The 20,866-nt window shown below is 42.6% G+C and overlaps 1 protein-coding gene across 18 annotated transcripts in view; it reads left to right on the top strand.

Moving 5' to 3' along the window:
* Ncam1 (neural cell adhesion molecule 1) overlaps nucleotides 1-20,866 on the top strand; it is a 295,788-nt gene that overhangs the window by 244,397 nt on the left and 30,525 nt on the right. For 5 of the 18 annotated variants that reach the window (XM_074066714.1, XM_074066713.1, XM_074066722.1 and 2 more), the window contains exons 9-15: nucleotides 4,537-4,566; nucleotides 8,620-8,770; nucleotides 9,144-9,328; nucleotides 9,634-9,730; nucleotides 10,065-10,235; nucleotides 11,867-11,998; nucleotides 13,102-13,116. In XM_074066714.1, the coding sequence (XP_073922815.1) occupies nucleotides 4,537-4,566; nucleotides 8,620-8,770; nucleotides 9,144-9,328; nucleotides 9,634-9,730; nucleotides 10,065-10,235; nucleotides 11,867-11,998; nucleotides 13,102-13,116 (781 nt within the window). The remainder of the gene's footprint in view (nucleotides 1-4,536; nucleotides 4,567-8,619; nucleotides 8,771-9,143; nucleotides 9,329-9,633; nucleotides 9,731-10,064; nucleotides 10,236-11,866; nucleotides 11,999-13,101; nucleotides 13,117-20,866) is intronic. The other 13 variants (XM_074066720.1, XM_074066719.1, XM_074066726.1 and 10 more) reach the window with 3 other exon arrangements.

Here is a 20,866-nt window from a genome sequence, read left to right as displayed (position 1 = left end):
TTTTTGACCTACAGTGAGGGGCAGAAACTTCTACTCAGATGAATGACGCTTTTAAATTCTATATCTTTGCTAGGAAGAACTCAATAGACCGGAAGGATTATTAAGATTTGTGCCTACTTTCGGTTCTTCAGTAGGTTATCACTTCTTGCTTATACCTATGACTTCGTTTTTACAGAATGAGAATAAATAGCCAGGAACTAATACTCTCATACTTACTAAATATTGATACTGAAGGTGTCCAGCAAAGACCATCTCAAACATAATAAAGACTGATTTTTTGTACAGTTCAGTTTTCAGTGTAGATCATGTCTTAATCTGAGATATGTCTGTGTAAGCCCATTCACACAGGTTGTCTTATGGTTTCTTTTGCTATGGACTGCCTTCAAGTTTAGTTGAAGTGACATTACTGGAGCATAATCAGTCAATGTTACAAGTCTTCCAGATCAGTCTGTACTATAACACCAGAATAATGTATTTACCTAAATGAAATTCTACACAACAAAATTTGCCATTTCTGATAATTATATTGACATCAAAGAGGCATGATATCCATCTTGTAGTGCAGATAGCTGCTAATAATTAAGAAAACAAACATGGACTATCCATGAACGTATTGGATCCCAGCCCAAGTCACTTTTACTTTGGCAACCTCCCTCATGTTCTCCTCCAACCACAGTTGCATTATATATAATTAGACATTGAGATTATTAGCATCATTGAATTGCAGGAGTGGAAAAAAGAAAATAATTTTCTTTTTAAAAGCAGGATGATAATCTAGGCAGGTCAGAGTAGAAATTGTATGTAATGGAGGAGGTAAAGACACCTCCTGAGACTTAAGTCACATAAAACATCAGCTTCATAGATGGTCAAAAGGCACCTTTTGAGGTTATCTAGTCTCATCTTTCTAGCATCCGTGCCAGAAAGTCACTCAGCCCCTGTCTAATAGATGATGGCATCGGTCCCCGTGGGACAGTTTGCCAACACTGATGATCAGGAAGGAGTGCTTCCTGTGTTTTGTACTATGAGTGCTCCCCATCTCTGCCACACAATCTTTTGTCTGAGAGTCATTGAAGTAGCTCTTCTGTCTCCCTCTAGCCAGTCTCCCCTTCTTAACACAAACAGCCATTTTCACTGTTTCTCATATGTCATGGTTTCCACCTCCTTTCCCCTACCAGATGTTCTGCTCTAGACTCTAGTGCTTCCCTAAAACCTTGCCATGCCTAGTGTCACTTATGCAGACCTCAATAGGGTCATCACCTGGATCTGGATATCCTCATGCAATTAAATTAGCCCTTGAGTGGTGACCTCATTCTGTTGCCTCAGACTGAGCTTGTAGTGAAATAAAATGTACAGGTCTTTTTCACATGTATTCAGTGTATTAAAGCTACCTATCTGCCATCCTGTTCTCATGCAATTGATTGCTTAACCAAAAAATGAGGGATTTTATATTTATTTCTGTTAAAAATTGTATTTTTTGTTGTTGTTGCAGCCCTGTTCCTCAGCAGGGTTATTATGGCAATTTGTGAAGAATATTCCTTCACTGGGACTGTCCTGTGCATCACAAGTTATTTAGATTCACTGGCCTCTTTCCCCATAAATGCCAGTGGCCACCTTTTATCATTACTAAAAGTGCCACATGTACAACCAGTCTAAATGACTATTTCAGATCATCTTTCGAATCAATCAAGACTCACTTTTTTGAAAACTCAAAAGTCTTTGAGTCAGAACATCTCAGCCCACATGGGCCTACCCCTATTTTACATACGTATTTTAAACATAATGAAGTAGAACAACCAATGGTGTTCCCAACCCTAACTGTAAAGTCCAAGGACAGGTAGCCTTCCCAATGCAACTGTCAACTAACATTTATATTAGGTAATATTTCCAACTTTGTGTGAACACTTACATGAAATATCTTTGTCTAAGTCACTGACGAAAATCTTGACTGGATCAAAGACAACTGCAGAGCTTCTTAAGATGCCTCAATGGCGTCACTCTGTGTTTATGGCTCTGAAGGTGATTCCACAGCACCACAATTCTCTTATGATTCTGATGACATTTGTGGAAGGTTCGGATTCCTTTAGTAAAGTTAATTACAATATAAGTGAATTTAAGCAGCTTTGTCTTTTGCATCACTACTTGTGTCTGATATTATCCTTCTTATAGGAAGGGGAGAAAAGGCTTTCACCCAAAGACACATAGTGACTTTCTAATGGAGTATCACTCTTCTTTATTACAAAAGGAAGGAAGAGAATAAGCCAAAATAAGTACAGTCAGTCTAAATGTCATACCTTATCCTTGATCTATTCACCAAACTCAAACTCAAACCAGTCTATTCACTGGTTTGAGAATGATTGTTGGTTTAGTTCAGCACTGGCAATAGCTAGGCTAAGTCTAATTGTTTGGATCATTGAGATAATCAAGGTAGACCAGTTGTCTAAAAATTGATCCATTTCTTAGAGGTCACTATGGTCTTGACAAAAAAAGAACATCAAAATGGGTTGATTTGATGGCATGCATGAAGGTCTTTGTGACACTTCGGAAAGTTTGTGCATCTGTGTCATTTCATTCTTGGTCCTACACAGATTCATTGTAAATCTTGCCAGGTGTTTGAGTGAGTGTTGTTAAATTCCAGGCCCCATTTACATTTTAGTGAAACCTAAGGATGATGACTTGCATACTTGATCCCTGGCAGAAAAGAAAAACATCATTTGCTTATTTGAACCTCTCTGGGCCTTTGAAATGACTAATGATTAAGGAAAAGGAGAGTGGGGAAGAGCTGTGATCAGAAGAGAACAAAAAAAAGGCATTTTGTGAACCTGGAATCTTGAGCTAACAGGAAATCCACAAACAGACCTTTAGAAATTCTAGATTCTTTGGAAGCTGGAACTTTCTTTTTACTAGGAAAAAAATTCCTCATTCAGTACAAACCCAGTGCCCATTTTTAAACACTGGTGACTACATCAAGCAATTAAAGCCTGGTTTCTCATGGCGTGCACAAATGTAAAACGGGGAATGTTTGGGATAATTATAGGGGTGCTTTGCTTTAGTTTATATACATACTCTTTCAGATTTCTATGTAAGACAATAAAATATGAATACCAAAACAACCTAGAACTAACATTTTTTGGAGCATTACTAATCATATCCTAATTTATTTCCTAAGTGTATATATTTGCATATCAGATTGACTGAAAGTGGGCCACACTTTCACATAATTATTAGGTCTAAGACGTTTGCTATCATTTCAACAGGAAAACAGGTAGGAGTCAGGCTACTAGAACCATTGTGAAATTAGCAGGTAGTTATTCCAAAAGCCACAGAACCATAGTGATTGGGAGAGACACAGATGAAGAAGATTTGAAAAACAACTCCAAATGATACAGCTCCTTTAACAAAGATCTTGATTCATGCAGCCCTGGCATGTAACAAACAAGCTTTTTAGTGGAGTGGAGTTGGCAGTGACATCTGACATGTTGGCCCCCTGTTACTTCGTCTATGCATGTTCCTCTCTTCTCATTTTCTCCTCCATCCCATCACCATAGAACAAAACCTGGTGTCTCCATTCTCGTTTCTCACCAAAGCTCCTTGCATTTAGTGGACTCACTGCTAAGTCATTTGCACTCCATGGATTGCATTGCTATGTCTCTAGCATCTTTCTGTCTTTTTTCTATCTGAACATCTGGGACAACCAAGCATCCACGCAACCTAACAAAAAGAGCAATGCAGCTATGATGTCTTTGACTCCCATTACGAAAACAGAAAAATTGTCAGAATAGATACCCAAGTGCTGGATATATTTTAAAAAATTAGATGTGGGTGGAAAATTCCCTGAACCTCAATGTCCATGAGTTATCTCACTTCCTTGTGAATGTTGGAGGAAGCTGGTTACGGCTGAGCCTCCAAACCTTCTGTCTTTAAGGAGTGGATCCCTACCATAAGCACTCGACATTTGATGTCCTCAAAGTTTTCTGATCCATAGTCTCAAAGACTTCATACTCCTCATTCGTAATGTACCTTTCTGCTCCTTGCTTTGTTCCTTTTTTTAAATAAAAATTTTACTTTAATAGGATGCATGCAGAGTTATAAAATGCATGAGCATAACATGGCATTAGTATATCTGTGGTAAACTATCTAAAAATATTCAGAGGAGGAAACCTAGACTCTGAGTATCTCTAGAGTATGTGATTAAAATTAGTAGTGCCACCAAATATTAGGAAGAATATTTAAGATGTTTTATAATAGAAGCAGTCTAAAATATCTGCTTATATCTGTGTATGTGTCTATAAACATTAGGAATCTCTTTATCTTTGAATTATATAATTTAATGTGCATAAGTGGGGAAAACTAAACATAAGGTAAATCCTAAATTAAATTGGGAAATAAACACACCATTGAAAGTGGGCTTTGGAAAAAGTTCAAATTAAAAAGAAGCTGCATGTGCACGAAATGCAGTATGATACATCCGTTCTCTAAAGCAACATGTTGTAAAATTTTACTGCTTTCTTGTTGTGTTTTATATCTTGTTCTCTCCAGGCTTCGTGGACTCGACCAGAGAAGCAAGAGGTATAGCTTACCTGACCACTAGCCAGTCATTAGTTTTTAAAGCATTACAGTTTAACTCGCTATGCAGTTAATAACCAGACATGCTAAACTAATTAGCACTTTGGTTAGATTAAAGATAGGTCAATAGAGTTAGACATTACTTAGCAATAGCATTGTTTTGGTATGAGCAAGCAAGCTGTGTTGGGAGTGGATGAATAAATCCTTATTCTTTCCTAAAACTGGATCTTATTCTTTTGCTGGTGTTGATAAAATCACCAGGTAATTATTTTGATGGATACAAATTGCCCCAATTCCCAAGCCAGGCATTTTGAAATGATGAAATATTTTTTTAAGTCACACGTGGTGGATGTGGCTTTGGACCATAAAGTCACAGAGTGAGTGAGGGATCTAAAAGCACTCACTCAGCCCTTTCCTTTCCAGCTCAACTCATCTTGTTGCTTACTTGTTTTATAATGAGTGGTCTTGGTAAATTATCACATCACATTCATCTCAAAAGCAACACAAATGACATCTCTCACTGACTTTCCCAAATTGTTAGATGTATCTGTTATTTTTACAGAGCACTGAATTTATGAGAGTAGAATGATTTGGCACAAATGGGCTAACATTTTGTAAAGTCAGTAGCATTTAGCCTTTGAGATTTCTCTGCCTGCTTGGTTCCATTTTAGGTAACAGAGGACTCAGTTTGACATCCAGAGTTAAATAGTAGCCTTTGATTTTTTATCACTACACTCCAAGACGCTGCATATGACCACGCCCATCATATTTTATCTGACTTGTGTGGCTAAGCGACCTAGAGTAAAATAAAATCCAGCCTACTTTAGAAGAAGTACAAGGTTGTAGTCTACAAACACTTTTGATTAAAGGTAACCTTGTGTCTTTCTCCAAATGGAGCTTTCATACTGCAAAGCTATAAGCACAGAGGTCTTACGGACTACGTATTCTAATTCAGTAAATCTCTCCTCTTAGTCTTTGAGGAATGATAATTATTCAGAACACGTAATTCATGTGTTCAGGTCATGGTTATAAATATTTAATGCTGCTTAATATTTAAAAGTTGACTGCCTGTCCCCAGGCATGGATATTACTTTCTGCATATGAACATGCCACTCTCATCAGATCTACTGCATCATAAGTCCTCTTTGTATTGCACCTTCTTCCACATCATAGGGACTGTGGTTAATGCATGTCCTCAGTGAAATGCTTCTCTCCTGTGACACGGGAATCACTTAGTGCCGTCACAGGCTGGGTGTTTTATTGCCCAAAAGTCATGGCCCCATAGGTTGGGGAAGAGAGAGAAGAAGGGTTAATTTTTGATAAGCCAGCCTTATGCAGCTACCAATCTCATTCTGCTTTGCCTGTACATCTTTCCCTGTCATTCTGATCAAGAACTAGTTACAGGAGGAACTGAGATTTATCAGAGAGCATGAAGGAGGTGTTAAGAGAATTATTATTATAAGTGGAAATAATGGATTTACTCCCAGGAAAGCAGACACCTCACTCCATTTTCCAGAAGTGTTTTTGTCTTGGATATCTCACTTTAGACATAATTGACTTTCCACTGAATGCTGCCCGTGAGGCTCAGAAGTTCTGTTTTCTTCTATTTGTCTCATTCATATTTGAAGATCATAGGCCAGATGAGTATAAAAGAAGCTTGGGTTATAGCCCGTTCTGTTCTGTCAGCCCTGAAAAGCTTTAGCACTTTTGCCTAGAAGAAGGGAGACAAAAATGGTTTGATGAGAACTATTATAACCACTCTTCATGCTTTTGAAACAGAAAAAAAGAAAAGGATCTTTTTGCTGTAATGATCCTTTCACTGTTGCCATGAGCTCATCTGCTCCCTCTAAGGAAGCCAGGGTGGTCAGCATGACATTTGGTTGGGATGGCTTGTGGTTGGCACTCCCTGACTTCATCCCTGTGCAAGAGTAAACCACATCAGGGGAAGACAGTCCACATGCACTGGAGTCTGTCTGTGTATCCTCAGAGGCAGAACTGGCCGTCTGGCAAGTCCTCTCCCATCAACAAACCTGCAACAAGCCACTGAAAAATAAGAAATCTTTATTGGGGACTGCTTATTGATCTGTCAACATCATTAAATGAGAGAAATCTGCACACAGGGAAACTTAAGAAAAGAGACCAGTCAGGAAAAAGAAAAACAAAACAAAACAAACAAACAAACAAAAAAAAAACAAGTATGGCTGTCCCTAAAACCATTTCCTCAGCCTCTCTTCAACAATCTTCTAGTTTATTTTGAGTGAAGACTGCTCATCCTTCTCTTTGTTATTGTTAATGTCCTACTCTGACTTGAATGACTTCCTCTGCCTCTCTTCCATGTAGAAATGTTCTCTTGGCTTCTTGAGGATTGTGTGTGGCAGCCCAAGGACAAGTGCAGCCTATGTCACAAAGAATCATAGTTCATCTCATTGTTGCCAAGGCCAGGAGACTTTGAATCTACTCTGTTTTCAGTTCTGCTGTGCTTTGGGAAAATAGGAGTGACAAGTAGATCAGTCCAGCCCTTTAGAGATACCTGCAGGAATGGCTTCATGTTCTTCCTGGCCCTAATCTTTACTGACAAGCAAAGATTTTTGTTTGGCATACAAAAATAGCCACTGGGATGGAACTGCACAGCACTGTCCATACACAAGAAAGAGTTCCCAGATCCAGTGTCTCCAACAAACTGAATGCTGCAAGGCTGTCTAGGAAGTGCCCCCACCTGTCTGCTAGTGTCTATTATTAATGGGTGCCTTATCCTGGGATGCACACCAGCAAGCCTCCCAGATTTACATGTCAAATGGGAGCACCTGGGCATTGATCTCAGAGAGAAGAGTTGCTTAAGACAATAGGTAGTAATGGTTTTGCTTGGTCCTTACTGACAGCATGCCCTGCCTCCCAGATAGGACACGTGACAGGGCGTATATGACTGTTAATAATGGCAAAAGAGGCATCTCATGATGCCTATTGAGAATGCTGCACAGGCTAAAGCTGCTTTACTTCTGAGCTGTATGACATTACAGTTGGGGCCTCCGGCTTCCAAAACAACCTATCAAAAGAGCCTAAAGCCAAGTGTTCTTTCATTCTCTAAGGACCAAACCCATGAGATGGTAGGTGCCAGATGCAGAGTACCTTTCACCCATCTCTACCCAACATCATATGCTGAAGAGAAGAGGGTTGCCCACCCAACAAGGAGTAGGGCCTTTTCTTCAGATTGCTGACTTTCTGGAGGGTCTGGATTTAAGCCATATGCCTAGACCCCACCAGGGCCAACCATTTTACTTAGAATACTAAGAAGGGAGACCCCTTGGAAATAGTCCAGTACCTACTGCCTAAGGATCATGGGCTAATTCTCTTCTTGACCAATTACTGTAATTCCATAGACTCAAGAAGCCACTAGGAGTATAAAGAACTAGGAAATGGTGTTGACTGTGGTGTCAGGGATCTCTCTGTACCATTGACACTGGAGAGGGAACCCTGTCACCCTCACTTCCAGCTCAATAGCTCCTGGCCTGTGAGTTGTTTTGTAAATGGAATTGTTTCACTTAATCCAAGAAAAAGAGATATCTGTAGAAAAGGGATGTCTTGCATAATTTCCTACACATTAGAAATTCTCGTGACATGTGCACACCATGGAACTGGAGGTGGGAAGACAGGAAGGAAAGGATGGGAGTGCAGGTTTCCCAGATATCATGAGCAAGGCTGTTGGTGCTAGAACTTCTTCTGGTCAGGACTTTTCCTTCCACTGTACACATCCCAAACAAACTAGTCTTGGGGGACCCAGCTTTCCTCACCCCAAACCAATTTGGGCATATAATTCAGAACATTTGACACAATTGAGTCCCATTTTCTGTTATGGATTCACCCAAATTCCCACATGCTCCCAAAGCTGTTCTCCCTTCCCACCTTAGGAGACACCTAAAGTTAGATCAGATGTTGGCACAGAGGAGAGAGTGTATGAGACTGGTCACAGAAAAGCGATGGCCTAGCCACCCAGCCCCGACACTGCTGTGGCCCTCTACCTCCCTCAGGCTCTGATGCTATCACTTTCCCTCCTGGCAGACGCTGGATGGGCACATGGTAGTGCGCAGCCATGCCCGGGTGTCTTCCCTGACTCTGAAGAGCATTCAGTACACAGACGCCGGCGAGTACATCTGCACTGCCAGAAACACCATTGGCCAGGATTCCCAGTCCATGTACCTTGAAGTGCAATGTGAGGAATGACTGGGGAAAGACTGGGGAGAGGGAGGAACTGGGCAGGGATGCGAGGGACTAACAGCAGCCAAGACCTATGCTGCCACCATGAGCTCTGCCATATTCCCTATGGCAGATGGCCATAGGCTGTGTCAGAGCTGTGTCCCCAAGCCACCCCCCACAGACTCCATCTCCAGGCTTCTTACAAGTCTCTCACGGTCTGAGCTGCCCCACAGCACATGTGAACAGGAATGCTGAAATGACCCTGACCTCTACTATACCAGGGTCTAGCTCTGCTTTGGGACACACCTGCCTTCCCAGTGTCAGTAGACAGGATGTGGGGGCTCCAAGATAATAGCGATTATATTGATAGTCAGTGTCATTCACTGCAGATGCCCCCAAGCTACAGGGCCCTGTGGCTGTGTACACGTGGGAGGGGAACCAAGTGAACATCACCTGCGAGGTATTTGCCTACCCCAGTGCTACAATCTCCTGGTTTCGAGACGGTCAGTTGCTGCCGAGCTCCAACTACAGCAATATCAAGATCTACAACACCCCCTCTGCCAGCTACCTGGAGGTGAGTCAGGGTGGGGTGGAGGGGGCAGGGTAGACCAGGCCATGTGACAATGGGTAGGCTTCTTGAATGCAGCTCACATCTCTCTTGCTTCCCTGACACATCCTGAACTAGAGAGCTCTTGGCTGGAGAGCAAGCTGAGTGTCATGTCACCCCAGGTCTCCTTTCTCAGTCATATTGGTCCAGTCCATTAGGCTAGACTGGGACTATGAAGTGGAATGTGCTTTACTAGTTCTATTCTTTACTGATTTAATCTTGCAACTAAAGATCTGGGATGCTTGTAACCCAGAGACTCCTTCCTTCTAAAGGTGACCCCAGACTCTGAAAATGACTTTGGAAACTACAACTGTACTGCAGTCAACCGCATTGGACAGGAGTCCTTGGAATTCATCCTTGTTCAAGCAGGTGAGTTCCCCTCAAGGTGGTTTCCAAACCACCTTAAGGTGACTTCCCTGCCTGGCTAGCCTATCTTGTATACTTCAGGAATTGTGAGAAGAAGAGAGGGCCAAGATCAACAAAGCCAGATGGTCAGGAAGCAGGGAGCCATTAGAGATGTGAGAATCTAAACACAGGATGTGTTGGTGGGGAAATCATAAGGAGAAATGGGCCAAGAGGACGGAATTCAGGTGATAGGATCCCCAGGAATGGGCAAAAATGAGAGAAGCATGTTTTAAGATTGGGAGATGTGGTCCTAGGCCAGAGGGGGCTCATCTGAGTCTCCATATGTATCTCCCCACAGACACCCCATCTTCACCATCCATTGACGGAGTGGAACCATACTCCAGCACAGCACAGGTGCAGTTTAATGAGCCAGAGGCCACAGGTGGAGTGCCTGTCCTTAAATACAAGGCTGAGTGGAGAGCACTGGGTGAAGAAGTGTGGCATTTCAAGTGGTATGATGCCAAAGAAGGTGAGTTGGGAAGAGTGGGCATCTCCTATAGGATTGAGTGGCTTGGTACTTGGTGCTGGAGTGCACACTCCCATCTGGCATTCATCAGATCCTGGCTTTGCATTTGAGTAAAGTGGCACACCCCTCTTAGCTACTGGAGTTTGCCTGATAGCACCACCTGCTGACCTGCCTGGGTTCCTATAGACATTAGGATCTGTCCCTTCTAGAATGAGCTCATGGTCACGTCTGCGTGGAGGATTATTGGCTTTCTGGTGCTTAGAACCTATTCTCATGACCCTGCCAGGATAGATGTTTCAGGCAGAAGCCCCACTCAGATGCTGAGCACAACCAGATGAATATAGGACACTTCTGCAGTGCACCTGTGGGTTTCCTGTGCTTGCAGGTCTCTGCTGACACCTGCTCAGTCCTGCCTGCCAGGTAATTATGATAATATCCAAACAAGGAAAGATGGCAAGATAAGTCTGCTTTGAAGTCAAGTCTATGAGATCAGTCAAGCTAAAGATTAGGCAAATGACCTTCCCACACACAAGTCTCCTTTCTCTGTCAAAAAATGACGCCTGGATTGCTGCAATTTGAATACCCTGAGCCCAGACCACCTGAAAACAGATATATTTATGTCTAAGTCCCCTGCTGGAGTTTAACTGGAATAACTCAGTGAAGTATGTTGTGTGTCTATGGAAACGTTGATCCTATTCTAGTGTGTGGGATCTGGGTTGGGGTGGTGCTGGAATAGGGGCGATCACAGCATTCAGAGACAGGGCCGATGTAGTTTTACCTCTGCCATGAAGCTTCTGGGTGGTGGGGAGAGAGGGTTGAAGGGGAACCACTGTATAATTAGGATTGTAGTGAGAAGAAAACAATCCTTTCCCCTTCCTACCTTCCCTCTGAAATCTCATACTGACTTTGTGGCAGGTTAGCCCCATGCTATGATCTATGCCAGGCATCTTTGTTTAAAGGGCACTCCTAGGTTTTTCCATGGGAAAATATACATGACACAGATTTTACATTTAACCATTTTTAAGTGTACAGTTCGGTAGCATTAAGTCACAACCACCACCACTACCATCCAGAACTTTTCTGACATCCCCAATTGAAACTCTACACATTAAACACTGTCTTCCCATTACCTCACCTCTCTTCAGAAAACAATGATGATAAACACCATCTACTTTTTGTCTTTCTTAATTGATAATTTTAGTTATCCTATATAAGTTGAATCATGTAATATTTGTCATTTTGTGTCTGGCTTATTTCATTTAACATAATGTATTCAAGGTTAATTCCTGTTTTAGTGTGTGTGTCAAATTTTCATCCCTTTTAAAGACTGAATAATAAATATTCTGTTGTTTGTCTTTGCCATGTTCCCTTGATCCATTCATCCATCAATGAGGGGACATTTGGGTTGTTTCCACCTTTTAGTTATTGTGGACTCTGCTACTGTGAATGTGGGTGTGCAGGTATCTGCTTGAGTCCTTGCTTTCAGTTTACCTGTGTATTTTCCCAGAAGTGGAATTGTTGGATCAGATGGAGGTACTATTTAATTTGAGAGGACCTGCCATACTGTTATCCATAGCACCATTTCGCCAGTATGCTCCTACTTTTTTGTGATCCATCCCATATTCTCACAACAGCCAACATGGAGGGTGTCGTCACCATCATGGGCCTGAAGCCTGAGACATCATACGCTGTACGACTGGCAGCCCTCAACGGCAAGGGGCTGGGCGAGATCAGCGCAGCCTCCGAGTTCAAGACACAGCCAGTCCGTAAGTCAAGTCAGCTATTCTTCCTCTTTCTCATGCCTACTCTTTCCTTGTGGACAGCTGGGGGCTCTGAGCTGACCCCATCATGGTTCAAAAGACAGCTTTTGTCTTTCAGATCCCTGTACTCATTGTGGCCCACCTAGCTCTCTGGCTCTCAGGGATGGCTGACATATGCTCCTTTCATCTTCTCTTTCTCAAAGGGGTTTGGGACACTGTCCTGGTGTCTGGTCCAGCTTGTTAAAATAACAGCCAGGGGTAGCCCCCAATGTGGCGTTGCAGCAATGGGAGAAAAATAGCAGTGCAAATGGAAAGATTGAGGAGATTACTTTTTGAAACAGGCCACAGAGGCCCTAAGCACTCTGTGACTTGAAGAAGCTATTAGATACAAAACAGTTCACATAATTCCTGGTGGGGTTTTTGATGCAATAGATATATTATATCATAGAAAAACAGAGACTGATGTAGGATATGTGAGCAGGTGCAAAACCCTCACAGTTCAAAAGAGAAAAGGATGGCCTGGCCTTGAACTTTCTGTTCTTCCCTCATTCCCCACAGCCTACCTGCCTCACAGGCTCTTTCAGGAGAGCAGCTTCTCCCTGATGCTGTTCATGGCTGCATCTCTGTTTCCTCCATCACTCTCTCTTTCCTTAAACCATCCCTGCCCAGCTTTTCCCTCACTTCTCACAGCAGCCAGGCTCTGAGCAAGCTGTGCCCTATCCGTGGCCCCTCTACATACCAGAGTTACAGCCTCAAGAGGTTTGAGACCCTCTAGCTGAAGAAAAGGGTATAGAATCAGAGCTCTTGAGCAGTCCATGGCTCCTGGATTTAATGCTCATGGGAGAATCCTTTACTTCCTGGTCTTGGGAGCCAGGTCCCTGCAAAGGGACACCCCCCACACTTACCTTTTCCCAGAAATAGAAAAGCCCATCTCATCTTCCTTCGCAGGGCTTGCTTCTTTCTGGATTTGAAGTAATTTGATAATTTGAGTTTCCAGCTCCATATACTTTGTGGATTCTGTTCATTTCTTTTACATCTTATTTTTTTTTTCCCTTGGGTCTGTCTCTTGGCTTTTCTTTTCGTCTGTGTTCCATCCATGGGAAATGCAGATAGCCCTCCTCCACGTAAGTGCCTCTTCATACCTCATTACCTGTTTCCATAGCGTTAACATCTGCTAGTTCTAGCTCTTAATTTAGTTCTGGTCCCTTTTTTTGTCCCCTAGAGGATGAAGTAGATGATGCTGTCTGGGCCCTAACCACACTGACCTTAGTCTAGTTGTGCCCTTGTTAACGTCTGTAGGTTACTCCAAGAGGCTAACACTGTTCCTATTTTAGAGCATGCAACTTCTGTGTCTTTTGAAATTGTGTTTATTGATTAATTTTTGCGTGTGTTGATAATGTTTGCTGAACCAAGCATAGTGGAGTCTGCGGATGTTCCCTGAGAAACACACTATAACACCACCCCATCTTTAGCCAGGAATCCAGAAAAGTGACCCCTTATGAACCCACTATTTAAAATGCCTTCAAGGAGAAAAGAACCTGAAAGAATTTTCACATTTGCTTTTAGGAAATAAAAGAAGGGAGCTCAATTGCTTCCTTGCTTTTCTGTCTATCACTTGGTAGCTGGAGGGGAGCAGGAAGATGGGGGAGACCCTTGCAGCAGCTGCAATTATAAGGGTACAATTATAAGCTGTGTGAACTTTGTCTGGCAGGCAACTGCTGGGAGGTTAAACCCCCAGTTCTGGTCAGTTGTGTTCATTGCACCAGGCTACTTGAAATGGAAAAGACTTAGAAGCTAATTTTGCAAATCTCCAGTCTAGCACGGAAAGAAGGGGAGACTTCCCACAAGAAGAACACCTTAATTGTGTAAACTGTAAATACAGGACACAGAACAAGGATGGACAGAGAACTGACCAGCTGCTTCAGGGTTGAAACTGTGGTCCTACCCTCAGACTGTATAGACACTCCAAGCTTCACTTACCTAAGGCTCCACTTTCTTCCTAGGCAGAGCACAGAGAAGAGTGAAAGGAGATGTCACAGACCCAAAAGGAAAGGTATTCAGGAAGCTGTACATTCTTTGCATAAAAAGCTGCTTGCTAGCTCCCAAAAGATGCTCAGAAAAACTTATCTCCTTACAATTTATTCAGAAATATTGCTGCAACAGCAAAAACCTAAGTAGCTAAGCGTGGGTGTTAGGAGATTTGGAGCAAGTGGTAAATCTACTCCTTCAGCCGAGTTGGTGTCTGAAGACGTCAGAGTGGGGGCTGGAGTTGTAGGACTGCAGCTGCCTGTTCTGGGCTGACAGCTGTGCCCCACAGGAACCAGGAGGAGCAGCTCTGGGCAGAAGTGCTCCTTCCTTCTGGATCCTTCCCAAAATCCTTAAATGAGTCTTCAAGCTCCTTCTTTTTGGGGCATGTAAATGGAACGCTAGTTCTGCTGCATTAAAGAGAGGAAGGATAGGGTGAGGCCTGCTACTGATATCTGACCAGTGATAGGAGCTTGAGTACTAGATCTTGGGTTACTGACTCAGAGTAACTGGGTCTTGGGCTTCAAAGGCCTCAGTGGTTTCCATTCACTGCTAGCAGGCCTTATAAAGATGAGATTTTTTTTTTTAATATAGCAAGGGTTGTTCTCAAAATTATTGTTAAAAATTAATGCTCACTTAAAATTTTTACTTTTAATTTTTTTTTATAAAAGGAAACCTCTCTACCTTGTCATTTGTTGCCTGATAGTATGAAAATGGATAGTTAACTGAGACTCAAGAAGCCCTTTGGAGGATAGTGGCGTCATCTCTCCATTCCAAGTAGATTATGAATGGTAAAGAAACAGTGACACTAAAGTCCATTTTTCTCAGCCATATATATAAAGTCACATTTAAAGACTCAAAATGCAAAGTTCTTTTAGATAAGTTAGAAACAAGGCATAGTCTTAGAGATGAGTGTGCCTTTCTCCAGAAAGTTGGCAGGATGAAATGGTGAATACGTGGGAACATCACACTGTCATGAAGAAACCTTACTATGGCTTTACCTTGCAACCCCCTAAGCTTACTGAGTTGCTGATGTGAGGTCCTAGCCCAGGGGCTACCTGGTCCCCAGACCCATCCTGAGAAAGGACACCCTTGGGAGGATGATGCCAATGTTTACAACAACTGGGACAAAACCCACTTTTTGGTGCTAGGAAGTGAGAGCAAGTCCTAGAAAGAACCTTTTCTGAGTTCTCACTTCCACTCCTTAGAAGGCACAAAGGTCACCTGATCTCAGGTGAACAGGATCTTCTATCCATTTAACTGTGTGCTTGCACCAAGACTGAGAACCTATAGTGTTGGTTCCTGACACTGGTTCATCCCATTCTATCCTATAGGACAGTGGGGTGCACATGAGCAGTTTGATCCTGTGACATTGTAGTTGGACCCTGAGAGCCCCCCTCAGCCACAAGGGAGAGAAATCACAGGGACATCAGAGTTGTATGCTAGGCAGAGGTTCTGGCTGTGAGATCCCTGGTTTCAGAGGTGTTAGTTGAGGCCAGTGTTTGGCATGGATTCATCCCTTTTGAAGTTTGTTGAGATGCCTCAATAGTGGGATTGCTTTCCTGGTGCCTTATAGACTTCCCCACATGCAGAATCATAGGTACATGGAAGCCAGGGATGAGCAGGTGAAATTAGTGGAAGACACAAATAACTAAAGGACCCGTGCTTCCGAGCTGTCAGACAGAAAGCATGGCTTCTCTGTTCAGAAGTTTCTTTGTGTGCACTTCATGAGTGTGCATGAAGATAAAGAGGAAGCTGTGAATCTAAACAAATAAAACCTTAGCATGGGGAAATGTTCCTGTTTTATATGTTTTTAAGCCTCATACCTGCATGATGTCATGCCCCTCTGCTTACCTAGGGAGGGGACTTTTCCTGGTCAGAACTACATACAACTTACTAGGAATTTATTTTTCCCCATAATTAAACTATATACCTGAAGAATTTTATGTCCTGAATGTTACATCTTAATTTGCATCTGTACCATGAAGCAAAACAAACCATTTGTTTCAGTGTGAAGGGATTACTTTAGAGTATCTACTTTTTAAAAGAGATTTTTGTTTTCATATGTTGTCCCCAGGGTGACAAGGATATGTTAAATGCACTGTAATACATGGGATTAAAGCACATAAAATTCCATCCTTTTGCCAGAAAAATATGAATGATTATGCAAACAATTCTCGCCAAAAAAGTAAAAGAGAGAGAGAGACTCAGAGGAAGGCAGGTTTTTTTGCTTTGTTTTATCTGAATTACAGACCATCCAATCACGACAGTTTAGTAGCCTAACTTGCTCTGATTCCAGTGATATTGTATGCTGACAGTTTAAGCAGACACCCTTTTCTGGAAGGCAAAGGGACACTAAACCATAAGCATTAAGGCGATGTTGGCAGCATATTAATGCTTTCCCAAATTTTCATCTAGCTCTCAAAGGGAACTTTGTGATGTGATTATTGAAGGGACAATTCCTGAATGTTTGCCAATGAAAAACTAAAGATCCATTCAGTGTCTGTGCCCCCAATGCCCAATTTCTAAATGCCCTCCAAGCAGAGAGTTGCTTAGCATTACTTGTTTAGCCCCTGTCTCTCCCACACCCCCTTTCTCTAGGGGAGCAAGAATGACACTGAATATTATTTGCTCCACTGCCCCATGGCACCATCCAAATGGTCACATTCTGTGTGTTCTGGAGGGCACCAGTGTTCTAGTATCTTCTCTATCTCAGATGGTCATGAACCCTACCCAGTCATTCAAGCCATTTATTTCTATTCCATTCAGTTATTAAAATTAAAGTTAAGCATGTAGACTTTGCTATCAATATGTGCCATGTTTATCAACATGTGCATAAAGAAACACATATGTAGAATGCGACTTGAAAGCCAGTCTTTTTCTCCTCTAAAGGCACACCTTAAGCTGAGATCTAGGTTCCCTTTCCTGCTGTCCCTGTTCCTGTGGACACAGCTGGTCCTGCTGAATTGGCTGTTTGTTTTCAGCCAGGGTTTCAGGCTGCTGCAGCTGTTCCTGGCTGATCCTTTACCTGAGCAGCAGGCTTGGCGGGCACTCAGGCTCATGGTTTGAGGTTAAGAGAGAGCTGTCCTCTCCACTGGCCACCTGTTCCGTGCATGGCGTTTCTCTTCCCAACATTAACTTGCTTCACCAACTCACACTGACACCCCAGTTTGCTGCATCCACTTTTTCACTCAGTATCTGCGTGCTTCCACGATCTGTTTCCCCACCTGTTTTTCACCTTCATTTTTCTTTCTTCAGTGGCTCCTGCTAGCTCTTCCACCTTTGTTCCGTTGTCTTCACCAGCTAGTGAGTATCATTGTCTTCATCCATCCCTCTGCAGGTTGTCTTCCACCAGCCACAGTTTGCCTGCCTAATGTTATCTCCTTCACTGGGTGACAATTCAACTCTTTTGGTGGAAAGCCATATCAGGTTTTAGAGAAGCAAATGGAAAGAAATAGGCCCAGGACTCTCAGATTCAGGGGAGGCAAGAGAGGAGCATGGCTCTGGACAGAAGACTCTGCAGACAGACCCCCTGGGGTTACCACAGCCAACTCTAGCCTCAGGATTCCCAGTGGGAATGGACCAAAACTGATTTTTGGAGAAGCCAAAAGAATTTACCCAGAAAAATAGCTGCTCTGCAGGGTCACACAAAATGTGTTGAGGTGTTGGGTTTTTTTACCCTTTATTTTAATTGGCACAGTAGGACACAGGCATTGAAATGAGGCCCGTAGTTTTCACTTTATCCATATATAAATATTTGTGGGAAAATAAACAGTATCTGCTTGCAGATGTTCCAGGCAGTTGGAGTCTCTGCAAATTATTTAACCTTTTGCAAGCAAGGCTGGCTTTTCTCTTCTCTAAAATACAATGAGTCACCCTCCACCCACCAACCCACCCCCGGTAAAGGAAGCATTTATCAATCTGGGTGTTGCTCACCCTGGATCAGTACCACTGACCAAGCGGGAATGTCGATGGGTCTGTCTCAGGCTTTATTGTCATGGCTGAGCCTGGCTCATTTCCAGTCATTTCATTTGCTGCTTTTTCTTTTTTGTTCCCTTGAATTGTCAGGAGTAGAGAGAGCTCCAAATCACACCACCTCAGAGTTTGGAAACTAGCTTTCTAGGGAGAAAGAGTAAAGTGAGAGCACAGCTGAGCAAGCACATGTGTAAAGCGCTCAGCAGTGGATCAGAGTGGCACACAGCAGCAAGTGTGCAGGCACAGTGGCCCTGCCTGGCTGGCTTTATTCTCCCTCATACAGCAGAAACTCCTGTCTCCTCCTCAGCCTCAGGACACTGAAGCCCCAGGCCCCAAAGCCATTTTTGTTTTACTTAGAAACAGTCCTACCCCCCCACTCCTTCCAGTGTGTTGTAGCAAAAGGTGCTCAGACTTACCTGGGTTCAAACCCCGGGTCTGCTACTCTGCCTATAGTTCATGACCTCAGGTGAATTCAGCCTCCCTGAATCTCAGATTTCCCATCTTTAACATGATTCTGCTTACCTTGTGTGTATCTTTGAAAATTAAAAATTAAATGTAAAAAATACAAAACACAGTGTCCAGCATGTAGCAGTGAGAATTAATAGAAAGAATAATTGAGGGATGTTATCTCTTGCTGCATGATAATCTGCATAATCTGATAATCTCTTTAAAATATTTATAATCATATTGATAAATCAGGGAAGAGGGAATGGGAGAATACCTTCTTCACCATCTCTGTCTTTTCTTTATATTGTTGCCTATATAATATATATACATACACACATATATTATATAGATATATATGTATATTTCAGAGCTTATCTCCCTTCTCTCCTTCACCTCTCTGTGCCCTTTCTGTCCTTCATGTTTCCATAGCAACCTGGCCTCTTCCTGCCCTTCCAACCACAGAGCTGTCTAGTGAGTACAGAGCTGAGTTGCTCTCAGCTGCAACCTCTGATTGCTGCTTGTTGTAGAGCTGACTTCTGGGTTATAGCACTGCCTCTTGTTTTCCCTTTAATGAAAAGCAACAGTTGTGAACGCATGGAACCTCCAAGCCTAGAATGTTTCCTAAGCATGCTGACTGTTGGGCCAAAAGAGCAAACCAACTATTCCCAAGAGAACCAGGGGATATTTGTAGAATACTCAGTGCATAAGGAGGCCTTCCCAAATTAATGTTCACATTTAAAATAACAAAAAATGAGGGACTGCTGAACAAACAAAAGACAGCAACTCCTTCCTAGGTTTTGCTATCCCTCCCTCTGAAACATGCACACACACACACACACATGCAGACATTAACACAGAAGTTGCAAAATGACTGAGTGCAAGAGAAGAGATAGGAAGAAATGGCGACTTGGCATAAGGTAGGGGTGATGCAGGGAGAAGGAGGGAGTCTCTGCCTTCTCATTGCACACCTGCCTTTGTCTTATGTGCACAGTGCACACGTAGGAAAAAGCCAGAGTCCCTTCTTCCTGTCTCTTTCAAGCATTCTTAGTGCTAGAAAAATGACAGAACAGAGAAACCTGGCCCAGGCTCTCTCTGGGCTGAAAGGCCAGATGAAAATGCTGGAATTCTGCTCTTGACAAAAAATTCAGTGGCCAGACCATATAGACTTCTTCCTTCATGTACACCTGACATAGTCATGTCACCCATTCCCAGTTGGTCTTTAATGAAGTCAGACGTATACTGGGGGTTTAAGTTCCCTGGCTTAGCGACAGGAGCATGTGTCCATAGTAGTGTTCAAGTGCTGAAGCTGGGTACTGCTCCCAGATTTTATACTATTTCTGGCTGATAAGCAAAAATGACATGCATCCCATGAAGTAGCAGTCAGAGTGAGAAGGCAAAAAGCAGGAGTGCAAAGTACAGCTCCTGCTCCCTGGACCAAGGCTTCTGATACATAATTGAACAGAGAAGAAAAGAGTTTCCTGATTCTGCGTGTCAGATGAAATGCTTCTTTCTTTTCCTCCTGCAGAACATGGCTAAGGGTCTGCTTTCTTGGTGTTCCTCAGTGTGTGTGCTGCAATGAATTTTAATTTCTGATGCTTTTGAGGTTTCATTTTGTCACCAGAGCAGAGCAGGTGACAGTGTGCTCACGTGGGTTTAATTCAGGTGATTTTTTAAATATATTTGAAAAAGGAATTCATCTAACAGCACTCTCTTCTACAGTGTCCTTCCTGTCCTTTTTCAACCTGGCACAGTGTGTATCTCATACAGTAGGAGGAAGCTACATGATATGTTTGCACAACTGTGTCATATTTAAGGTGTCTCTTATCTGTCAGTGAGACACAGTCTTGGTTCCAGACTTTCCTGAAGGAGGAATGAAGTGTTTTTCACCTGAAAGCTGTTTTAATTTTTAAGCATCCAACATTTCTGCCCACAGATAAAATGCTTAGTTGTGATAGCCAAAACAAGGAAGTTTGACTCTGTTTTATTTTGAACCACTTGACTATTGACCCAAATCGTATGTCCCAGTGGATTCTGAGATAAAGGAGAGGTGGTCACAATTGAGCCGCAGCCTGTTTTTAGCATCTTGGTATTCTTCATTGGTAAGACAAAATGTAGCACATGGGAATTGCAGTGGAACCAATCACCAAGTAGCTATGAGCGTGCAGAAATCAATCCACAGATCATCAGTCATTGGAGTTGAAAATAAATATCTCCTACTTTTGCATGAATGTGTTGATCTATTTGTAATTGTGAGTGAATAAAGGTATCCTAAATAAAACCAAAAGAGAAACTGCTCAGTCATATATAATTCCTGAAAGGGCAGACTTGGCAGGAACCTGTGTTGTGTCAGATAATAAGAAGCATACATTCTCTTAGCTCACAATGACAAGGGAATATGTCACTTGCTTCAAACATTTCTCCCTATTT

Source organism: Castor canadensis, chromosome 2, assembly GCF_047511655.1.
Source record: "Castor canadensis chromosome 2, mCasCan1.hap1v2, whole genome shotgun sequence".
In the NCBI taxonomy this organism is placed as follows: Eukaryota; Metazoa; Chordata; class Mammalia; order Rodentia; family Castoridae; genus Castor; species Castor canadensis.
This window is presented reverse-complemented; position numbering and strand designations above follow the sequence as displayed.